Source organism: Histoplasma capsulatum (genome assembly GCF_000150115.1).
Source record: "Histoplasma capsulatum G186AR genomic scaffold supercont2.3, whole genome shotgun sequence".
NCBI lineage: Eukaryota > Fungi > Ascomycota > Eurotiomycetes > Onygenales > Ajellomycetaceae > Histoplasma > Histoplasma capsulatum.
In genome coordinates this window covers 172,684-192,480 of record NW_025544803.1, presented here as the reverse complement: position 1 = coordinate 192,480, position 19,797 = coordinate 172,684, and the positions used below count along the sequence as shown (strand labels likewise).

Here is a 19,797-nt window from a genome sequence, read left to right as displayed (position 1 = left end):
AGAATCAGACCCTGGGTCGCTTGAAATATTTTCTCTAGTTGTTTTGTTATATTGTTGCCCCTATTTGTTTTCCTTTTTTTTTTTTTAGAATCTTTGTACTGTACCGCAATTTTAGATTACTAGTAGCCTCTGCCTCCTTTATACAAATGAGAATTCATAATGCATTAAAATGTTCTTCATTTTGTGTCCATTCTGGGCTCTTTGCCTCCTGCATGTATATATTTCCAAAAAAAATATCATCCCCCAAGGATCTCTCTTTATTACAGAGGCTCCTGCGAAAAGTTTTGACTTGCGCTAATAATTTGAGCTGAAATACTGATACCGATGTTAAGTATTGCTGTTCCATCTCTTAATGAGAAGGATAGGGAGTCACAGGGGGGGCTTATAGAGGCCAATCATTCTAGCTTGCCCACTAGCTCACTGCCTAAATCCCAGGTGGTGTGGCCTGGAGATTCCATATACTAGTAAGGATATTTCAGTGTAAATTCTTAGCGTGGGACAAAACTTTTCGCAGCGGCCTTTGTAGAAAAACCAACTTTTCTGTGCAAAATGCACTGTAACGTGACCTCATGTAATATCACGTGCACCCCATCAAATCCTGATGGGGGGATTGGATTGGGTGATTCGTACCCTCTATATCACCATAGCGCTGGTGGTGATTGAGCTCTTTTGCCCTAGTGGCCTAATAAATCCATCCAGCCAGCTCTGTGATTGCTAGCTATCATCGCTATTTCTACATATAATTGCTAGCTATCATCATCAGTATATACCCTTGGTAGATATCATTCATTCAAGCAGATGAGCAGATAAATAGACAGATAGTCATTCAGATAGTCATCTAATAAATCAGCATTGTCAGATAGATAAGCAGCTAGATAATGATGTTTATTCTTATAGAGATTGATTGAATATTGAGCAGTTATATTGATTGAAAGATAGAGAGATAAATAGATAGCTAGCTATCTAGCTAGCACTCTCAATTCTATCAGTAATTGATTGAATATTATATAGATAGATAGATGTAAATCATCATATTTCAAATGCTTGTTATTTGATTGTAATTGCTATATTCTCTATATGAGCTGTCTGATATTTAATTACATCTCACTTAGTGCTTCTACATTAACTCTACAACACTACTACTGTGTTATTCATCTTTTTCATCTATATGATTATTCTCTATTGACAGCTGTGGATTACATGGAATTCATCTATACAAGTCACATGCAGCTGTTATATATCTCATTATGTTCGCCCGAGCGATTGCGGCTTGTAGTACATGATAGAAAGTCATATACCTGACTGATTTAATTTGTGAAGAGTAGTAAGTAGCCTATATCATCTTTGATCTGTTTCGACCTAAATTGCACCGTGGAAAGGGTCAAAGGAATGTATCTATATTTGAGTTAGCACACTTGAGACAAGGGGGAATTAAGGGATGAAGCCTCAAGAATGCATAGGTCTTTTGCCTTCCCCCCTTTCGCAAGGAGAACCCAAAATCCTTGAAATTTGAAATTCGTGTGTTGAACGAAGAAGAATGCAAATGTCGGATCTCAAATCGTAAAAAGAAACCGACCACCATTCGTGGAGCCTATGACACAAAGGGGAGCACAGGGCCTTATTGTTTTGAAAGAAAAGATCGAATAAATACTTCGCCAAACCATGATTCCCGGCGGTGCGGACATTGGCCTAATTACAACGTAATGCCAAAATAAATAAATATGCAAGTTATATGGATGTGGAAGGTTGGTTAATTGCAATTGTCAGTGTAGCGAGCTGCGCAGCTCTGTCAATATCTTAGTGGGCATCTAGGCTGGCAACAATACTCCATAAATATATAAACAGATAAATAACTACAATACAATAAGATAGGATAAAAGATAAATACATAAAAATAAAAAGTAAAAATAACTGAGAAAACATAGCTCGCATAAACAAATCTTGAAGATATCCGGTATTATAATGGAATCCTAGAAGGAGAGGTTGGGAGAATATTCAGGGGAATCAAATTGCTAGTTACCATCAAGCATATACAATTTTGTGTGGTGTCGCTTTAGGACTCCTGCGAATAAAAATGCTATAGAACAAGAAGGCTGATCAAATATAATATACTATACATGTCATACCGCTGTCCCTCACGTGGTAAACATCTGACATATTGATAGTGAAATTAAAGATGATAGCATGCTGAGAATGGAGAACCGCGAAAATATAAAGTTGGTCGCTTGATTTATGACAATTTCAAACCTGATGATACGTCACCAGGAGGTGTTGATGGCTGTAGTATGTGGTCTGCACAGGTGGAAGCGATAGAATAAACCGGAGGTCCGGTGTATAGAGGTCCTAAGATTTCTCTCCGCATTTCATCTTCATCCCAGAGCAAGCCACGACGGTTTTGGCGGGCGAGAGATTCTGCTTCGCTCACCACGTCTCTTCCGATTCCACATTCTTGGTGCGACGTTAAGAATCCAAGAAGAACACTGCGTAGTTTGTCCCATAATGTCCCAGATCGTTTCCACTCCAGTTTCTTGGCTACCCGCAACATTCGTGATACAAACCAACTTCTCTCTCCTTTATCTGAAGGTCCGGTTGACATATATCCCCCGTGTCCCAAGAATATCCACAGCAGCGATGAGATGCTAGGGGTTGAATGTGGATTGATCTTTTTGAGCTCCAATGTGACCCACTCGAGGTAATGGTCAAAATTGTACGAGGCTATATAATGGTCATACAATGCGATGTTGAGATACAGTAGACAGGCCATGCAAGAATACTCGTCGATATAGCGAACGTCACGAATTCCATGGTCATAATCAGGGAGCGTGGTAAGAATAGAATATAGAGGTGTTGATGGGCCAAAAAGATTAAGTCTTGGTGGTTGAAAGTCTTGACCCTGACGAAAACTTTGAGGGCTAGGAAGGGCGTTGGTAATAAGTGAGTATTGCAACGCATCGAGAGAGCGGAAGAAAGTCAGGAAATCTTCACATGCTCGCAATACACTCGATATTTCCTCTGGGTTTGTGCCCATAGAATGATCGAATGAACTCAGAGGAATACGAAGTTCAGGGGACAAATAGGGAAGAGTCGATGGTACTGTGTCTGGAATATTGCCAGTCCATGGAAGATTAGCCCCCACGATAGCCCTTGGAGCGCTACTGAAATCGACCCTATGAAGATTATTCAGCAATTTCAACGACGGACGAACTTGAGAGAAAAGAGAACTTCTAGTCAAGTACATACCAATATAAGACACATTCCAAAAATGGGCTGCTGGCCTTGACACCACTCATACCACCTCGTCGTCGCACTATTTGCCTGATTCCTTGATTATGCATGCGTTCAACAGTTAGGTCCTTGGACCATTTCTGTAATAGATCAGCGGTGCAAAATAAAATCGCCTGGAATAAAACAGGGATGCAATACTGACTTCGATCACGGCCATAGTTGCAGCCGCGTAAATTGTACCATCATGCTTCCCACATACGTCGTGCTGAAGGCGCTCGTTTAGTAGCCTCAAAGCTCGCATTTTGTGGGTGAGTGATTGAACCGACTCATTCTGGCCCGCCGCACCCGCTAGGTGTTTTGAGGAAATGGCTAGCATCGCCTGGAAAGGGACTGGATCCTGCAAGGTTAAGTGATGGAATATCGCCTTGATTGGATTGTCTTGGTACGCATCACCCATTTTATACATCATCACGGGGTATGTGGTGACAACTAGCATAAATGTGAGCATGCAACATCTGCCAGAAAAAGAGACAGGACCACTTACAATGGTGTATTAGATTCTGATCAGTTCTAGTCAACTTTAACGGATAGCTGTTGAAAGGATCTAGATATCCTGAAGCCGGTACTACATTAAGATTTGATGAACAAACCTCTTGGAGGAACGTATTCATATATTCATTAGTATTGTCAACCATATCTTCATGATATTGCAGTTTCGAGATGTCCCGTTCAGGTGGAACGACAGCATCATGACTCGAAGTATCTTTAGTATCAACTGGCTTCTCATTGTCATCTAGCGGTTCAATTCTCGATGACTGCGTTGAGAGAGGTGCTCCCCTGACGGAGTTACTATTTGCGTTCCAACTTCTAACCTGGGCGCGGCTTGATTCAAGTCGTGCAATGCCGTCAAGGCGCCGCTGGCGCATATATTGTCGCATCGCATGACGCCGAACCTGCTTTCTGGACTCTGTGTCTGTAACCAAAACAAATTCGAAAGATTTGGAGCTTCCTTGGGGCTTGCTGGAAACTGATCTCGCTGCATAACTCGGCGACATATGTTGGGGGGTGGACGGAGTGGATAAAGTGGCGCAAGTCGAGTCTGTGACTCTGAAATGATCACTGTCACCTAAAGCGGACGAGATATCAGAGGCCTTTCCCTTGCCAGTCCCCGTGGCACTAGCTTTCCCCATGATGCCATCTTGCAGGTAACCAAGTGTCAGCAAAAATGCGTTTAAGCTAATTAATTGGGTAAGGACACCGGAGAGGAGATCGGGTGAAAAAAATTAAACGCGGATCAAAGGCCCAACGAAGATCTTGACATATGATTATTCGTGGAATGAAGGCACCCAATGCAGGGAAAAGTACTCACCACTCAGGCAAAAGGAGCGGGAAGCCGATGTGATTAGAGCAGGATAGTGATTTCTGATGCCAGGTTGTTTTTCTTGAGCCAGTATGAAGCTCAAGATCGATTTCCCAACTAGGATAAGGTATAAAAATACTAGGCTATCCCTGCTGCGGGGATGGTCACGTGAAGATGCTAGCCCCACCAGGATGTGGAGATATGTTACTTGTATTTGGCCTTTCGAGATAATTATCGAACAGCCGTTTTTTCGCGGGTTTACCGGATAGAGCTACATGGCTAGATAGCGATAGCTGATATAATATAGGAGAATGCTGTAAGAGCATATGGCCGATACGGGGCTTAATGCTGGCAGAGAACTGTCTAGAAACTATTTCATGGCTCTCTCTCTCTGAGTTTCCCGCCTCTATCTGATTTACAAGTACTAGTACTTGTGGATATCGGTTCCTGTGCAAACTCCTCGTTTCGCCTTTCTTATTTGCGCACTGACTGATATCTTCAAACAATGGTATTTCAACCGGACTGGAGCGGTAAGTACGCACTTTCCCCTTCTGTTGCACCAAATCTCCGAAGCAGCTTCTAATGTCGACGGAATAATATCACTATTAATCTAATATGAAGTTTCAAACTCAAACAAAGTAGTGCCAGTCAACCCGTTCAACCCGAACGCGATCCAATTTTCAGCACCGATGAAACTAGTTCATGGTGATTATCCTCAATCACCATGTTCTCGAAGCTTATCGAGGGCTGTCACAACCCCGTCATTGAATTACTCCTCGTGTTGACCTGACGGGCGAGCGTTTGATTCCGGCCAATCATCTTTCGAGGAATCATTTTCACGTTCCATATCATCTTGACTGTTGAGTTTATTTTTGTGTATCCGGTGGCTGGGGGTCTCTGATGATTGGCTTGGCTTATCGTGACTGAATTTTTCGCTATGAGCAGCAAGGAATGCGTTTTCTTCCTCAGTAAAAGTAAAATTCTCTTGCTGCATCATAGCTGCTTTGGTGTTATCGGTGGATGGTTTTGCACTTCGTTTCGCAGTCCTTTGTATCTGAAAATCATCTCTTACAGCATCGTGCCATTGTTGGACCTTCTTCTCCCCCCATCCTGGAACCGTACTGATTTGCTCTGCCTGAGCGTTGACGGCAGCTTGTAAGCTACCAAATGTTGATATCAAACTTGCTGCGTCTGATTTGTTGATGCTTCTTGGAGTCGTAATAAACTCCACTAGACTCTCATTATATGACTGCGATTGCTGCGTGCGTATGGCCGTCGGCTGTGCGTGTTCACAAGATTTAAAAAGTTCCAGGTAGTGCCCTGCTTCGGCGGCGGACCAGCACAAAATCAACGTCAGATTATTAACAAGTGACGTCTTTGACAACTCCCTGAGACTGTCTTCGTGATTTGGAATATCGATCAGTGTGAGAAGAATGCGTAAATTATACTTTCCCGCTAGGCCCTTGATTCGAGAGTAAATGTATTCCGGGTGCAAACGGTAGTATTTCAACGAGAGAAAGAGGACACAGGTTGTGCTCCCCACGATGTAGTCTGCCGGGATGTCTGCATATTCCCAAGGTACGTGACGCACATGGTTGAGGATTGGATTTCCTCTTTGCCTTGCTGATACCAGAATAGAGGAAGGACTAGATCGGCTTGGGAGTGCTTGGGGTTTGGGTTGCTGGACTTTGCGTGTTTGATCTAATTTTTCTGGTGCAGAAGTGTGCGGAAGGCTCTTGTCAGATTTACTAGGTCCAAGTAGCACGTCGAAGTCTGGGACATCACCAAAGTCGTCATCCATTTTGTTAGGTGGTCTGTTGAGAGCAACCTAATGCCTACCTAAGAGGTGCAGGCTCTTCATAGTGAGTCGGGTAGATGACTGAATAAGCGATAAACGCGCGGCTGAAAATTATTCCTAATTTTGCAAAAAAAAAGTCTAAATCTCTCCAATTCTGAGTTTCCAAAATCGCTCCCAAAACCTCCCAGAATGACAGAAACACGCAAAAGAAAATGCCTATCAGATAGCGGAAATCCCCAGGAGGATGCAGGGTCTCTAGCGACAGACCAGCAAACTAAGACGGTTGCAGATGCGGCTGGCTCCTCCCTCCAAAAGCCCAAATCTGGCCGAACACTCTTTGTGCGGTCTCTCCCCGCGTCCGCAACGACTGAGAGCTTAACAGAGTACTTCTCGCAATCATACCCCTTGAAGCATGCTACCGTTGTTCTTGACCCTCAGACGAAACAATCGAAAGGCTATGGATTTGTCACCTTTGCCGACCACGAAGATGCCGCGAAGGCTTTAGAGGAATTCAACGGCTCGGATTTTGATGGTAGAAAACTCAAAATTGAAGTCGCTGAGCCACGCCATCGAGAGATTGACGAAAACGGGGGAAAGAGTGTGTCTATTTCCCACCTGAAACAAGTGCGAGAAATTCGAAAAACCCAAGCTCAACCGCCCAAACTCATCATCCGAAATCTGCCATGGAGTATAGCGGAACCAGACCAATTATCCAGCCTATTTCGAAGTTTTGGCAAGGTTAAACATGCGGTTATCCCGAAAAGAGGCACTAAACATTCTGGGTTTGGATTCGTGGTCTTGCGTGGTAGGAAAAACGCGGAGAAGGCTTTGAACGCGGTGAACGGCAAAGAGGTTGATGGAAGGACTCTGGCCGTTGATTGGGCTGTGGAGAAAAGTGTCTGGGACGAGTTTCAAAATCATACGGATGATGTTATTGATGGTAAAGGCAAAGAGAAGGAGGGGCCTGATAATGATAACAAATTAAATGAGAAAGAAGATGAGTCCTCAACAGATGATGAATTGAATGGTAGGCTAGAGGATGATGAAGGAGAGGAGGATGAAGATGATATATCTATGACTGATTTAGAGGGAGATGAGGAAGATGCAGGTAAAAAAATTGATGAGGAGGTCGAGGATGAACGAAACGCTTCAACTGTTTTTATCCGCAACCTACCTTTTAATGCTACAGACGACTCGCTCTATGAACATTTCGTTCAATTTGGACCATTAAGATATGCCAGAGTTGTTGTTGACGCGGAAACAGACCGACCGAGAGGAACAGCTTTTGTTTGCTTTTGGAAGAACGAGGACGCAATATCTTGCCTTCGTGATGCCCCGAAACGAACAGATTTACTCCGGTCCGAAGATTCGAAACCCAAGATGTCTACCATAAAACATTCAGTTCTCGAAGACGAAAATAAGGACCCTTCTGGAAAATATACAATGGATGGTCGGGTTTTACAACTATCTCTCGCAGTTAGCAAATCCCAGGCCGCTAAGTTCGAGGCCGAAGGCAGTTCGCGTAGGCAGGCTCGTGACAAAGACAAACGTCGACTATTTCTTCTGTCTGAGGGTACCATTCCGTCTAATTCTCCCCTCTACAAACAACTCTCCCCTTCAGAAATTGCAATGAGAGAAACAAGCGCCAAACAACGACAGAAACTCATTAAAAGCAACCCGATGTTACATATCAGTCTCACCCGTCTATCTGTTCGTAACATTCCTCGGAACATCGATTCCAAGGCTCTTAAGGCGCTTGCGAGAGAAGCAGTTGTCGGCTTCGCGAAAGACGTGAAGAGCGGTCTACGTGAGCCCTTATCGAAAGAGGAGCTTCACCGAAGTACTGAGGACATGAAGGAGGCGGACAGGTTGCGGAAGGCAAAAGGGAAGGGTATCATCAAGCAAGCCAAGGTCGTCTTTGAAGGTAAAGAGGGCAGTAAGGTTGACGAGAAGAGTGGAGCTGGCCGAAGCCGTGGATATGGATTCATCGAATACTATTCTCACCGCTCTGCATTGATGGGACTTAGATGGCTCAACGGACATGCAGTTTCTGGATCCGACAAGAAGAAACGGCTCATTGTTGAGTTTGCGATCGAGAATGCGCAGGTCGTCAAGAGGAGGCAAGATAAGGAGGAGAAATCGCGAAATCATGAAGACCATAGCGCAAGTCAACAAAGTCGCACGCAAATGAAGGCATCCCGAAGTCGTCAAGATTCTTCAAAACCTAGCTTCCCTCCCCAGCAGGGAATGAAGCGGAAGAGGTCCGAAAGCGCTGGGCAAGGGAACGCAAATCCCATGCCAACAACCAAGGCTGATAATGCAAACGAGACCAAGCTTGAGAAGGACAACCAGATAGCGAAGAGAAATAGAATTATTGCGAAGAAGAGGATGATGAGAAAAAATAGGAAGTGAATCGATAGGTGCGCGGACATTCACTGATTGGGCGATCGATCTGTTGTCACTCTTTCGTTGTTTATTTCATACCCATTAATATAGATCACAGATCGTGAGAATAAGACAACCAGAAGCGATGCCAATTTACTCACTGTGAGTTAGGGCATGCCTATATCTTGATCTGAATTTACATACCCACTCAACACACTTTATAGCTCGATTTTTAGAACGAAACTTAGGACAGACGTTGAAAAGGTATATGTGGACTAGAAATAATAGTATGACCCGTATTATATATTCGTAAAATCAAACAGACGGAGAAGCCCTACGCACTTCCCCAGACGCGAACGTGAACTGCGAAAGACATGGTGGAAAAGAAAAGCTAAAAGGTATCTATTCGTTGACCCACTCATACACGCCCTCGGCACCTATTTCCAAACAGAGAATTCCTAGGTATTTGTAGCGGCTTCGACCTTCCCCACAATATTGTACCGTTTGCTAAAGAAGGTGAACCACTCCTCCAGGACAGCTTTCTCTTTATCGGGCAAATCTTCCCACTCCGGTCTACAGTCTTCCGGTTTCAGTGACGAAGAGGCTAGCGCTCGCGAAGCGTCTTTCCCGGCGAATACTATACGACGAAAGAATGTGAATCAGCACTCCATCCAGAACATGTCATTATAATTTATACTTGTACAAAGGCAGGGCACCAAAAACATACCGTGATAATTACCACCCGGTCCGTAAGCCGGGTTCCCGGAGACATTGAAGACCACGCCCTTAATCGCAACGAGGGTAGCGCGGTTGGGATCAGTACCTAATGCCGTATGCCAGATATCAGTCCCCTCAATTCATTTTTCGTAGATAGTATTCATTCTTGTGACAGCTCAAAATACGCAAAGAAGAGAGGCAAGATAAAGAAGAAACAATTGGCGATTTTGCGACTGCAACTGTAAGCTGTTTCACAAACGCCTGTGGTGATTTTACATACCATCCGATTTGCTCAGTTCCTCCACAGAAATTGGATCATATTTTGGCGGATCGAGGTTGGTTGCCTCCTTAGACATAACGCCTTTGGCCGTCATGGTATAGTCGTTTCCCAGTGTCCCCCGACCGAGCTGGTTACAGATAGACACTGCTGTGGTGCTCCGCTGCAGGAAGTGGCTAACTGCAATTATTTATTGGTTTTTTGAAGCTCGGATCCTTATTCTTTGGCGGGGAAGCCCATCACGTGGATGCGGGCCAAGGCCGTTGGCTGTGGACGTTATCGGGAAGAACTTGATGAAGACGTCGACAGGACTACAAACTTCAAGAGGCTATCATTCCTATGCTGATACGGAAGCCGATTCAACTACTTCTATATTTTGTATTCAAATGCGGGTCAATTCGCGTGTTTTCATCCAACACCGTGGTTGATGCCTTGGATCTTATGAAATCACTGCTCGCGAAAGAGAACGCACCTCCCATTCGTCCTTCACTCTCCGCCGAATCTCCCTCCTTGCTTTTGTTTCCTTCTTCCGCGTTGATGGCAACGGCCTGTTCCTAAATACCAAGTCTGGTCGAGTCCTTTGGGTTGGCAATGTCAGCTAACTGACCAGAACCAAGGAATCTAGCGCAGCCTCTTCAATGTTTCTCTAAGTCTTCGGTCCGCGGACTGCTACTTGGGTTGAGCTCAAATATTACATGAAAATTATCTTGACATCGATTCACCAACTTGGTGACTGACTCCTGGCTGTGTAGCAATACCGATATTCTTCCGAGAACACCGATATCAGGATTTGTTCGCCTTCTTCTCGTTGCTTGACGGGCAGACACAGCAACACGAGTGGCAGGCTCATAATTAATTTTGGATTAATATCATCGATTATCTGGCCGTTTTAATTGACATGTCCATGCCAAATTTTCTTGCAGAACAATACGTGATTATCCGAGGCCTAGTAGAGAGAAGGAGAGTGTGAAATTTAGGCAAAAAAACTTCGAGAAGTAATATGGCAAGAGAATGACATAAAAGTCTTCCGTTGGGGAAAGCCCTGAGATGTCCAGACCTCTTTGAGCCATAGAAACATCCTAGCGATTTTGCGGATGCGGGAAGAGGTACAGTTATTCAACTGGGCTTCATTTATAGACTGATGGAAAGGCCGCCCCTGGAAATTAAAGGCGTCTCGCGGATCAATGGTCTGGCAAGGTAAATCTGATGGCCCAGAGTTATCTGGACGTTATCACTGGGTGAATTAGACATGAGGGCTGAGACTTACGCGGAACAGCAGTCGGGTATACTCTGGACAAGGGATGAGTTAACCTCCGTTTGGAACATGACGTTAATGTTGGTCTCAATGACGCCAGGCGAAAATGATACCCCTTGCTGAAACTGACGTCAGTGGCACTGTTAGTTCGAGGATCCTCCCGGGCCAAGGCACATCGGATTCTAGAAACAATTTCACCAACATTATCTCACCAGTTTTATAAACCTGATGATCCAAAGCTGTATAGGAAAGACTGCCATATGGGAGACAGCCGTTAGCTTTATTGCAATTAACCGTAAATTCCCAACTCCTTGCGGAACGTAAAGCGGACAAAATCTTGCTGGTGTTCCAAAAGAGGGAACTAAAAAGGATCGGCGAACCAAGAAGAATAAGCACCAACCACCACTGCCGACCAGTCGGCTGTATGTCCCCATGTAGTTTATAGGCTACCTGCCGTGGCTCAATTGCACATTTCAAAACTCCCTTTTTCTTCTGCCACATCTTGTTTTTTGAACAGGGGTCTGGGGCTGAATTGGGGCCAACAGGAGACATAAGACGTGACGATATTTTGAGGGCCCTGCAAAAGAGAAATATGTAAATGCCGTATATCTGCGTATCATGACGCCATATTCACTACGGCGGGAGCTCTACGGGTCGTCTTTCCCCGAAAAGGAAAAAGCTGTGGATCTTGGGGATGTTTGCCAATTTGGCCGAGCCTGATGGCCAATCCCCTCCGCCTGGGATCGGTGGGGCCGATGTTAATTCAACGGTCCCGCCCGTTGACCAAGGTTGTCGGCATTCGCGCTTTTGGTTTTTGGTTTTGTTTTTAATTTGAGGGGGGAACGTGAAAATTATTTATATCACCCCTTCCTCATGCACTCTAACTCGGCTTCTTGTCAGTTTCGATCCTTCTGACAGGCACGGACTATGCTCAAAACTTGCAGCATATGTAACATTGGAAAGGAATTGCATCTTGTTCTTCTCCATTCCAACGCTCCCCTGCTATCTCCCTCGCCACGGCATAATTTCACCTTTCGTCCTCTCCCATCTCTGGCCAGTTGTCGGTAGTACAACAATATGGGCCTTCTAGAAAACACTGGGCAACCTGTAGCCAGAGGTGCGGATCTCGAAAAGTTCCCATCCGGCGAACTGCGCAAACGGCCCTACACCGACTTCCTCCAGCCTGTGTCCCCTGTCGCAAACGATGACTCTTCCGTCGATGAGGGCCAGTCCATGAAGCCCTCCAAGGACCAAACCCACCGCAAACTAAAGCCGCGGCATATCCAGCTGATTGGAATTGGAGGCACAATTGGAACGGCACTGTATGTACAGATTGGAAAGGGGTTGATGAATGGTGGTCCAGGAAGTTTGTTCCTTTCCTTCACGTTGTGGTAAGCCTACCCATTTTCTCCTGCTCTTTAATCATAGGTCCCCTTTAAAATGCCGCCTCCACTCTTCTTTTCTTTTTTATTGTTGGTGTATCGGATACCTTCTCAGAAAAGGCAAGGGAAACAAACCAGGAGAGAGGAGCATTGGAGTAAAAGGTAGGTTTCTTCGTTGGCGTGGGAGGTTTAGTATTGAAATCCAGGACGAGAGACGGGAAATCAGGGTATATAAAATGACACCCAGGTGGCGAGAAAGCTTGCCTCCAATATATCTCTGCAGCGAAAAGGGAATCATAGGTCGTCTTAGGGGGGAAAGAAATCAAACGAAAAGACACACGAAATTTCTCGTGCATTTATTATGTTCTCCGTTATTAACGATATCTCATAAATATGAGTCTCATGGCCATTTCTACAATAGGTCTTCCTTCATCCTAGCGGTCACCATCTGTAAGATCTTCCCGGAAGCTTTTGATGCCCTTCAACCTATGCGTTCTACCTACGTGATGTTCCCATTCCCTCCTGGCACGGAAATAAAGGCTTTTGTACTGTACCTGCCTAGAGCACTTTCTATTATGCCATACATGCCTGAAAAGTGGATGCCCCAATGCGACATTTTATGACTGCCAACATCCTCACGAGGATCACAGTTGATATGGTTCGGATCGCTATTCGTCGCCTTCCTCCATGCTAATTTTCATTTTTTGGTCTCTTATTCATTTCATATATTTATAATATACGTATTTTCGCAAGAGTTTAGCTAAAGTTTAGGGAACCATTTTCACTGCTCCCGCTGGTTGACAATTAAAGCCATGGCAGAGATGGTCACTTATCTTCCTATATCTTCGCCGTTTATTCGGTTCGCTGGTCGCTATGTCGATGAAGCTTTCGGTGTGGCTACTGGGTACAACTTCTTTGTATTCGAGGCAGCAATGGTTCCTTTTGAGATCGTGGCATGCAATGTCATTATCCATTACTGGAGCGATATCGTCCCCGCCGCTGGTATAATTACCATTGTGCTAGTGTTATACGGGTATGCCTTCCCACGTGCGACATATCCCTCGAGTTGATTGTTGTCATGGAAGAATTCTGGGGTCAATTGAATGCTAAGTATTCTAATAGTGCCATCAATTTTTTCGCTGTAAAGTGGTATGGCGAGTCTGAATTCTGGTTAGCGTTGGGTAAAGCACTTCTCATCATCGGCCTCATCATCTTTACTTTCGTCACCATGCTTGGGGGGAATCCACTTGGTGATCGATATGGATTCCGACACTGGCGCGAGCCTGGTGCTTTTGCTGAGTTCTATAAAACCGGTGACCTCGGCCGGTTCTTGGGCTTCCTGCAATGTATGATTCTGGTAAGTTAGTCCTTATGTCCCCTTCGATGTAAGAGCTCTGAATCCGTTAACTTATCATCCCATCCACAAGGCCTCGTTCACAATTGCCGGGCCAGATTATGTATCAATGGCTGCTGGAGAAACAGAAAATCCACGTTATGTCTTGCCTCGCGCTTTCAACGCCGTCTTCTATAGGTTGACCGCATTTTTCGTCTTGGGCAGCTTATGCGTGGGAATCGTTGTTCCCTACGACGACAAGACGATGTCAGACGCCTTCAAAAAAGGGTTGCCAGGAGCTGCTGCGTCCCCCTATGTTGTTGCCATGGACAGGTTGCAGATCAAAGTTCTCCCACATATCGTCAACGCAATGGTGCTCGGGGCGGCATTCAGTGCAGGAAACTCCTACGTCTACTGCGCCAGCCGCAGCTTGTTCGGTCTCGCCCTTGAAGGCAAAGCACCTCGCATCTTCACCAAATGCAACAGGAATGGTGTGCCAATCTACTGCGTCTCACTTGTCTTGCTTATCGCGCTCCTATCCTTCCTGCAGGTCTCTAACGAAGCATCCGTCGTGTTGGATTGGTTCGTATCCCTCGTAACTGCTTCGCAGCTTTCTCAATTTCTTCGCAGTAGCTTTTACGTACACTCGATTCATGAAGGCTCTTGACGCGCAGGGTGTTTCGCGCGACTCGCTTCCGTACAAGGGTTTCTTCCAACCCTATCTTGCATATTATGCTTGCGCAGGGACGTTGATCATGGCTTTTGTAGGGGGATATACAGTATTTTTACCTGGGAACTGGAGTATACCAACGTTCCTATTCTCCTATACGATGATTGGGTTATGTCCAGTGCTGTTTTTTGGGTGGAAACTGTCCAAGAAAACTAAATGGTTTAAGCCCCATGAAGTGGACTTATTCAAGGATGTTGCGGAGATTGATGAGTATACGAAAAACTTCGTTCCGGCTCCACCGAGGTATGGATTTTTTTTTTTTTTTTTTTTTTTTTGGGGGGGGGGGGGGGGAGAATCCCCTCTCCCTTGATTTTATCCATGTTCTTTTGGAGATGAGTTAGGACGGTAAGCGATACCTCGGCATAACCTTGGAAGTTGACAATCTCTTTGAAAACAGAAATCGGATCGACAAGTATTTCAACAAGCTATTCGAGTAGCACATCGTTGTATGCCATTCTATCCAAGACTCAGTCCCTCATCGGTCTCTTTTCTCAGTTTCTGTTATTGACGCAAACGAGGGTCTGTTGCGGCGCGCTGGAGCAACGTATCATATTCTTTGGTTCGAATGGTTACCCACAGGTATAAGCATTTCTAAATGCAGTCGATATCACCATTAATTTCCTATATAATGAATCAAGAACGCTCTCTGGGTCTATTTGGATGGATGAATTTGCGCCATTGAAATATGCTTATGTCGAAAATTGATGCTTTTTAATTTTTTTTTTTTTCATTTTTTCCCACTTCCTTCTCTGGGATTTTGAGAATCCCTTGGGTGGTAGATATCCAGTGTTCCGTTAGATAGTTAGATACTTACGATGAATAAACATTATATTACGGCTCTGTTTCGAATTCCGGATTGCCCACAAGATTTCGTAGATGTTATTTATATATCACTCATCAAATCCGTTGGTACGCTAGTGTGACTAACCGCGGCACAAATGTGACAAGAGAACCGTTGTCATCGAAACCACCAGTTGACCTATTGTATTTCGTTAAAAATTAGCAAACTGGGGAGTCCATAAAGCGAAGTTATCTCATGCTAAACCCTGGATATGATGGCCTATAAAAGACCATACTGGACAGGGAGGAGCAGCTTACCGAAGCCGTGATGCCCTCACCCACCCCCTTAATGCTATGCCACCAGCCCATCGGTATAAACATCCCATCTCCGGCATTCAGATGGGCTTCGAATCCTTCCCTGATTTCCGTAGTGTCTTCTGTACCTTCTCCATCAACCCCGATTTCCATAGTATCCCCCCACACCTCTCTTTCCAGCAATCTATTTTCCAACCCTTGCATCATCTCCTCTCCACGGAATTTAGCGTCGCCCACGGTTATCCCACCTATATTTGCACTTGCGTCCTTCTTCTGTCGTCGTAAAATTGACTCCCTAACCCGCTCAAAAACCACTAATCCGGTGTCTGGGGCATACAGTCGGACGATTTTACGTCCAGCCATCTGGACAAACAGATTCGGATTAGGGTCTCGGTGGAGGGGTGTGTACGTGGGTGGAACGCCCATCCATATATTTGTATCATATATATCTCCCTTGCCTGCCTCTAAGACGAGGGGGGGTGTTGGAAGGTCTAGACGAAGTTCAGGGGGAAGGTCGAGGAGTTGGCATTGGGCGAGGTATAATTTCGCATTGGGAGGAATCCCCTCCGCATTGTGCTGAGTCGTTTTGGTCCATTTGAGGAATAGGCCCAAGGGTGTATGTAGACGTTGGAAATGAAGAGTCTCTGGTGAGTCAGGGCGCTGAGAGAAAGTGAATTCGACCGGAACGGAGCAATCACTATGTTTCTCTAAATAGGCGTAATTGAGACTGGACGGGGCCAGAGTATTGGAGTTGTCAGCGGAGGAGGAGAAGGCGGTGGTGGTGGGCGTTGAGAACCATTTTTGGATGGCTGGGAGCTGGCTGAAATGGCCTCGAGGGAAGATTACAGGGAGCTCTGGCTGAAAAGACGATGCTTGGAATGTAGAAATATCTTGGCTGGACAGCGTCCCGAGTGGTTTGAAACGTGATGTCGATTTTATCTTGCTCCTGGGTCTGAGAGTTAAAGATGGCAAGGTCTTCTTCATCTTTCTGTAATGTATGATGGACCGAGGTGATTCCCATTCCCGAACATGGTGATTGGCGGCTTTAAATACCCCACAAACTTTCCCGCAAGTCGCAACTCCAAAGTCGCAACTCCCACTATGCCATGCGACGGGCCCAGCCCCAGCCCCAACATCCGCCGACTCGAGCTCGATGAATACCGCACGGCCTTGTTCCTCTGGCATTTAGTCTCGTAAATGTCATTTTGGCAGGCTGCTGCTCTTCAAGCGTAATGACATCCACCTCCCCAGTCGGTGATGGTGCTCTCAATAGGCCCCTTGCAGCCAGCCCCAGCAGCAATGATGGCGGCACTGATGCTGCCAAACGAAAAGCGGAACCCAGCAGTGGAACTCACACGCGAACAAAGCGGAATCGCTACATCTCGCTGGCCTGGTCAGTTAACTCGTTCAGACAATGTCATGCGATGCACGTAGTTGGTCTGCGTAATTCTAACACATTAGTAACAAAGCAATGAATGCAAGCGTCGGAAAATCAAGTGCAATGGCCAGATGCCCTGCCAACGTTGCGGGCACCTCTCTCTAGAATGTAAGTCCTCCTGCGTTGGTCCTTGGAGGGACCTAGGTGTTTTAACTATGGACCAGAAGCTCATATTTAATGCCATAGGTCTTTATGCTCCTAACTGCTGCACTCGTAGCATCAAAGATTCAGAGTAAGTACTAGCAGTCTTGCGGATTTCTGGTTCTCCTTGATATACCTAGGTAGATGATTATATTTAGCTGGTACATTTGCTGTATCTTCTGACAGCGACCCTCTCTAATGCGGTTCATCTTGCTCTAGGGAATTTCGTTCTATGAAAGAGCACATCGAGACGTTACAAGACCAAGTGAATACCTTGTTTGCTAATATAAACGAGCTGTATCACAAAACCGACTCACCAGGCATTGAATCCAGTGTCTACGGCCGAGAAGGTTCACAGTCCCTCTCCCAGCCAAGTTATGATTCTCAAACCCATATTTCATCACGGGCTCGCTCGAATCATCCTCGTTTTCATGGGCCCACGAGCACTACCTTCAATCTCCATGTTGCCAAATCAAGCCTACAAACAATGGGAATTACTCCGGCTGAGGATGGAAACCTTGAATTGTTTGCTGGCCAGGATGCAACGCCTTCTGGTTCCCCTCCCCTGCGATCACAGCAACTGCCGCATATCCCACAGCTTCTGGCCCATCCGAATAAAGATCCATTATGGATAATAAAACGTGAGGAAGCAATTAGGTTATGTCGGGTTTACGAACGCGAAATCGGAATCATGTATCCATTCCTCGATATTGAGAGTTTAATTACGCACACTAACCTTCTCTTCACGTTCCTTGAGGCCGCGTCTCGGACAGGCTTTACGAAACGCTTTAAACCTGGCCCTGATATGCTGACTGATGATGACACCTGTATCCTTAAGATGGTCCTTGCAATTACGTTAATTGTTGAAGGCAATGGCCAAAGCGCCCTAGGGACCCGGTTATTTACTACGACAAAACAGAGGATTGAGATGAAACTGTGGGAGCCAACTGATATTCGAACGATCCAATCATTCACTCTCATGGTATGCTGATCATTGCGATATGGCTTGATATTCTGTCTAAGTAGCGTTGCTGTTAGCTTACCAGGTTCTAGGCCACATACTATTTTCATACCGATGAAGACCCTATGTCTTATCGATTTATCGGCCATGCCACCCGCATGTGTCTTGAGCTTGGTTTACATCGAAGAGATGGTATGTTTAAAGTTTGTCCAAACGAAGCGGACGTACCTTCTGTCGTTAAGTTGTTTTGGTCTGTCTACAGCTTGGATCGACGTTGGAGTTTTGGAATGGGATTGCCATTCATCATTCAGGATGAGGATATAGATGCATCTTTACCGGAACCCGTGAGCTCCCTTATCCCTAAATTTTACATGGCGAAGATAATCTTTTAACTGACTGGCGTTGCGAAACTCTAAACAGGATGATTCTGTACCATATCTGAAAGCCATGATATCATATTGTCGTATTAGCTCTAAAATTTGGTACTCTGGTTTGGGCTCTGCAGGCACTACGACTGCCAAAAGAGAAGTAGTTGGCTTCCTGGACTATCAGGTCCTCCAATGGCTGAAGAGCGTCCCAGAGAATCTGAGGTTCTATTCGCCCGGGCATCCTGAAAATGGTGACGGCGTCGATAGAGAGACCCGACGTTTGCGCGTACTGCTATACATTCGCGGCAATCACATGAGAATACTAATTTACCGTCCTGTGCTACATTCCACTAGTGGCATCCTTGAGAACATGGGATACGCCCAAACTGTCGTCGATATTGCCAAAGACACCATTCGCGTCCTCACTCACCTCAACCAAACATCCGACATCTATCGTTCTCATCAGATGCTGTTCAACTACTTCCTCGTCTCTGCGCTGGCAGTCCTTCTCCTCGCTGTGTCCCATGCTCCTGCCGATTTCAATCGCCAGGTACGGGACGAGTTCTACATGGCCCTGGACCTAGTAAAAGGGTTCAGTGCCAAATCATACGTTTCGAAGCGCTTGTGGAAAATGATCAAAGGGTTACGGGGAATTGGAGAGAAGCTTGGCCTACTCAATCGCCCCGCCCCGCCCGATCAGAATGACCCTCATTCAACAGCAGCTGTTGCAATGGCCGGACTAGCCGGCCATCCCATGGACGTGATGACTGCCAGTGTGTATCGCGACATCAACCCACGCGGTGAGCTGGGCGACGGCCCGCAGGATGGCATTCAGATGAGTAATGAGCTGACGAATTTGTTTGAGGCTGTCGGGGGTTACGGCGGTTTTTTGACTCAGACTAGCGGCGGCGGAGACGGAGATGCGATTAATGGCGAAATTGTCAATGCTCAGGGGGATCTGCCCAACGCAGAGGGCTTGGGCTCTATTCTCGGGAATGAAGCAGAGTTTGCCCGAATCATGCGAGATGTATTCTAGATGACGGATGGGCTCCGCCATTTTTGTTTTAACAGAAGTCTCCTTATTAATGGCTATTATATTTATGGGCGGGTATGGGTCTTTTTACATGTACATACTATAACTATATCGACTGGCTTATGCATGATTTCCCTTCAAAAAGACTTCCAAGGCACCTTCATGACTAAGCAGTTTATTTTTACCGTGTTAGTGGGTACTACGGCTACCCTATCACGTGCCCCCCAACCATATTGTGTTGCTCTTGTGTAGTTAGTTTAGTAATAACAACAATGTTATCCTCCCACAGGTTATGGCTC

General features: G+C 45.6%; 7 protein-coding genes across 7 annotated transcripts; 3 read left to right on the top strand and 4 right to left on the bottom strand.

Annotated features, from left to right (window-relative positions):
* Positions 1-1,996: 1,996 nt before the first annotated feature.
* On the bottom strand, positions 1,997-4,415 carry HCBG_02240 (uncharacterized protein; the record flags this gene model as incomplete). Its single annotated transcript, XM_045429289.1, has 4 exons — positions 1,997-3,167; positions 3,241-3,365; positions 3,428-3,714; positions 3,770-4,415. 4 exons carry the CDS (start codon positions 4,413-4,415, stop codon positions 2,231-2,233), a joined length of 1,995 nt encoding a protein of 664 aa, XP_045289184.1.
* A 939-nt stretch (positions 4,416-5,354) lies between these two features.
* HCBG_02239 (mating-type switching protein swi10) lies at positions 5,355-6,386 on the bottom strand (the record flags this gene model as incomplete). Its single annotated transcript, XM_045429288.1, has 1 exon — positions 5,355-6,386. The coding sequence occupies one exon, from the start codon at positions 6,384-6,386 to the stop codon at positions 5,355-5,357; it is 1,032 nt and encodes a 343-aa protein (XP_045289183.1).
* Positions 6,387-6,572: 186 nt separating this feature from the next.
* HCBG_02238 (RNA recognition domain-containing protein-containing protein) lies at positions 6,573-8,795 on the top strand (the record flags this gene model as incomplete). Its single annotated transcript, XM_045429287.1, has 1 exon — positions 6,573-8,795. One exon carries the CDS (start codon positions 6,573-6,575, stop codon positions 8,793-8,795), a length of 2,223 nt encoding a protein of 740 aa, XP_045289182.1.
* Positions 8,796-9,226: 431 nt separating this feature from the next.
* Positions 9,227-9,859, bottom strand: HCBG_02237 (uncharacterized protein; the record flags this gene model as incomplete). Its single annotated transcript, XM_045429286.1, has 3 exons — positions 9,227-9,405; positions 9,496-9,591; positions 9,766-9,859. The coding sequence occupies 3 exons, from the start codon at positions 9,857-9,859 to the stop codon at positions 9,227-9,229; spliced, it is 369 nt and encodes a 122-aa protein (XP_045289181.1).
* Positions 9,860-12,094: 2,235 nt separating this feature from the next.
* On the top strand, positions 12,095-15,167 carry HCBG_02236 (amino acid permease; the record flags this gene model as incomplete). Its single annotated transcript, XM_045429285.1, has 7 exons — positions 12,095-12,339; positions 12,821-12,849; positions 13,210-13,432; positions 13,522-13,756; positions 13,827-14,314; positions 14,343-14,705; positions 15,101-15,167. 7 exons carry the CDS (start codon positions 12,095-12,097, stop codon positions 15,165-15,167), a joined length of 1,650 nt encoding a protein of 549 aa, XP_045289180.1.
* Positions 15,168-15,420: 253 nt separating this feature from the next.
* HCBG_02235 (uncharacterized protein) lies at positions 15,421-16,541 on the bottom strand (the record flags this gene model as incomplete). Its single annotated transcript, XM_045429284.1, has 2 exons — positions 15,421-15,441; positions 15,561-16,541. 2 exons carry the CDS (start codon positions 16,539-16,541, stop codon positions 15,421-15,423), a joined length of 1,002 nt encoding a protein of 333 aa, XP_045289179.1.
* A 248-nt stretch (positions 16,542-16,789) lies between these two features.
* Positions 16,790-19,531, top strand: HCBG_02234 (fungal specific transcription factor domain-containing protein; the record flags this gene model as incomplete). The annotated part of the gene is made up of 6 exons (XM_045429283.1): positions 16,790-16,950; positions 17,027-17,103; positions 17,182-17,227; positions 17,356-18,118; positions 18,190-18,441; positions 18,518-19,531. 6 exons carry the CDS (start codon positions 16,790-16,792, stop codon positions 19,499-19,501), a joined length of 2,283 nt encoding a protein of 760 aa, XP_045289178.1.
* Between the last annotated feature and the right edge of the window lie 266 nt (positions 19,532-19,797).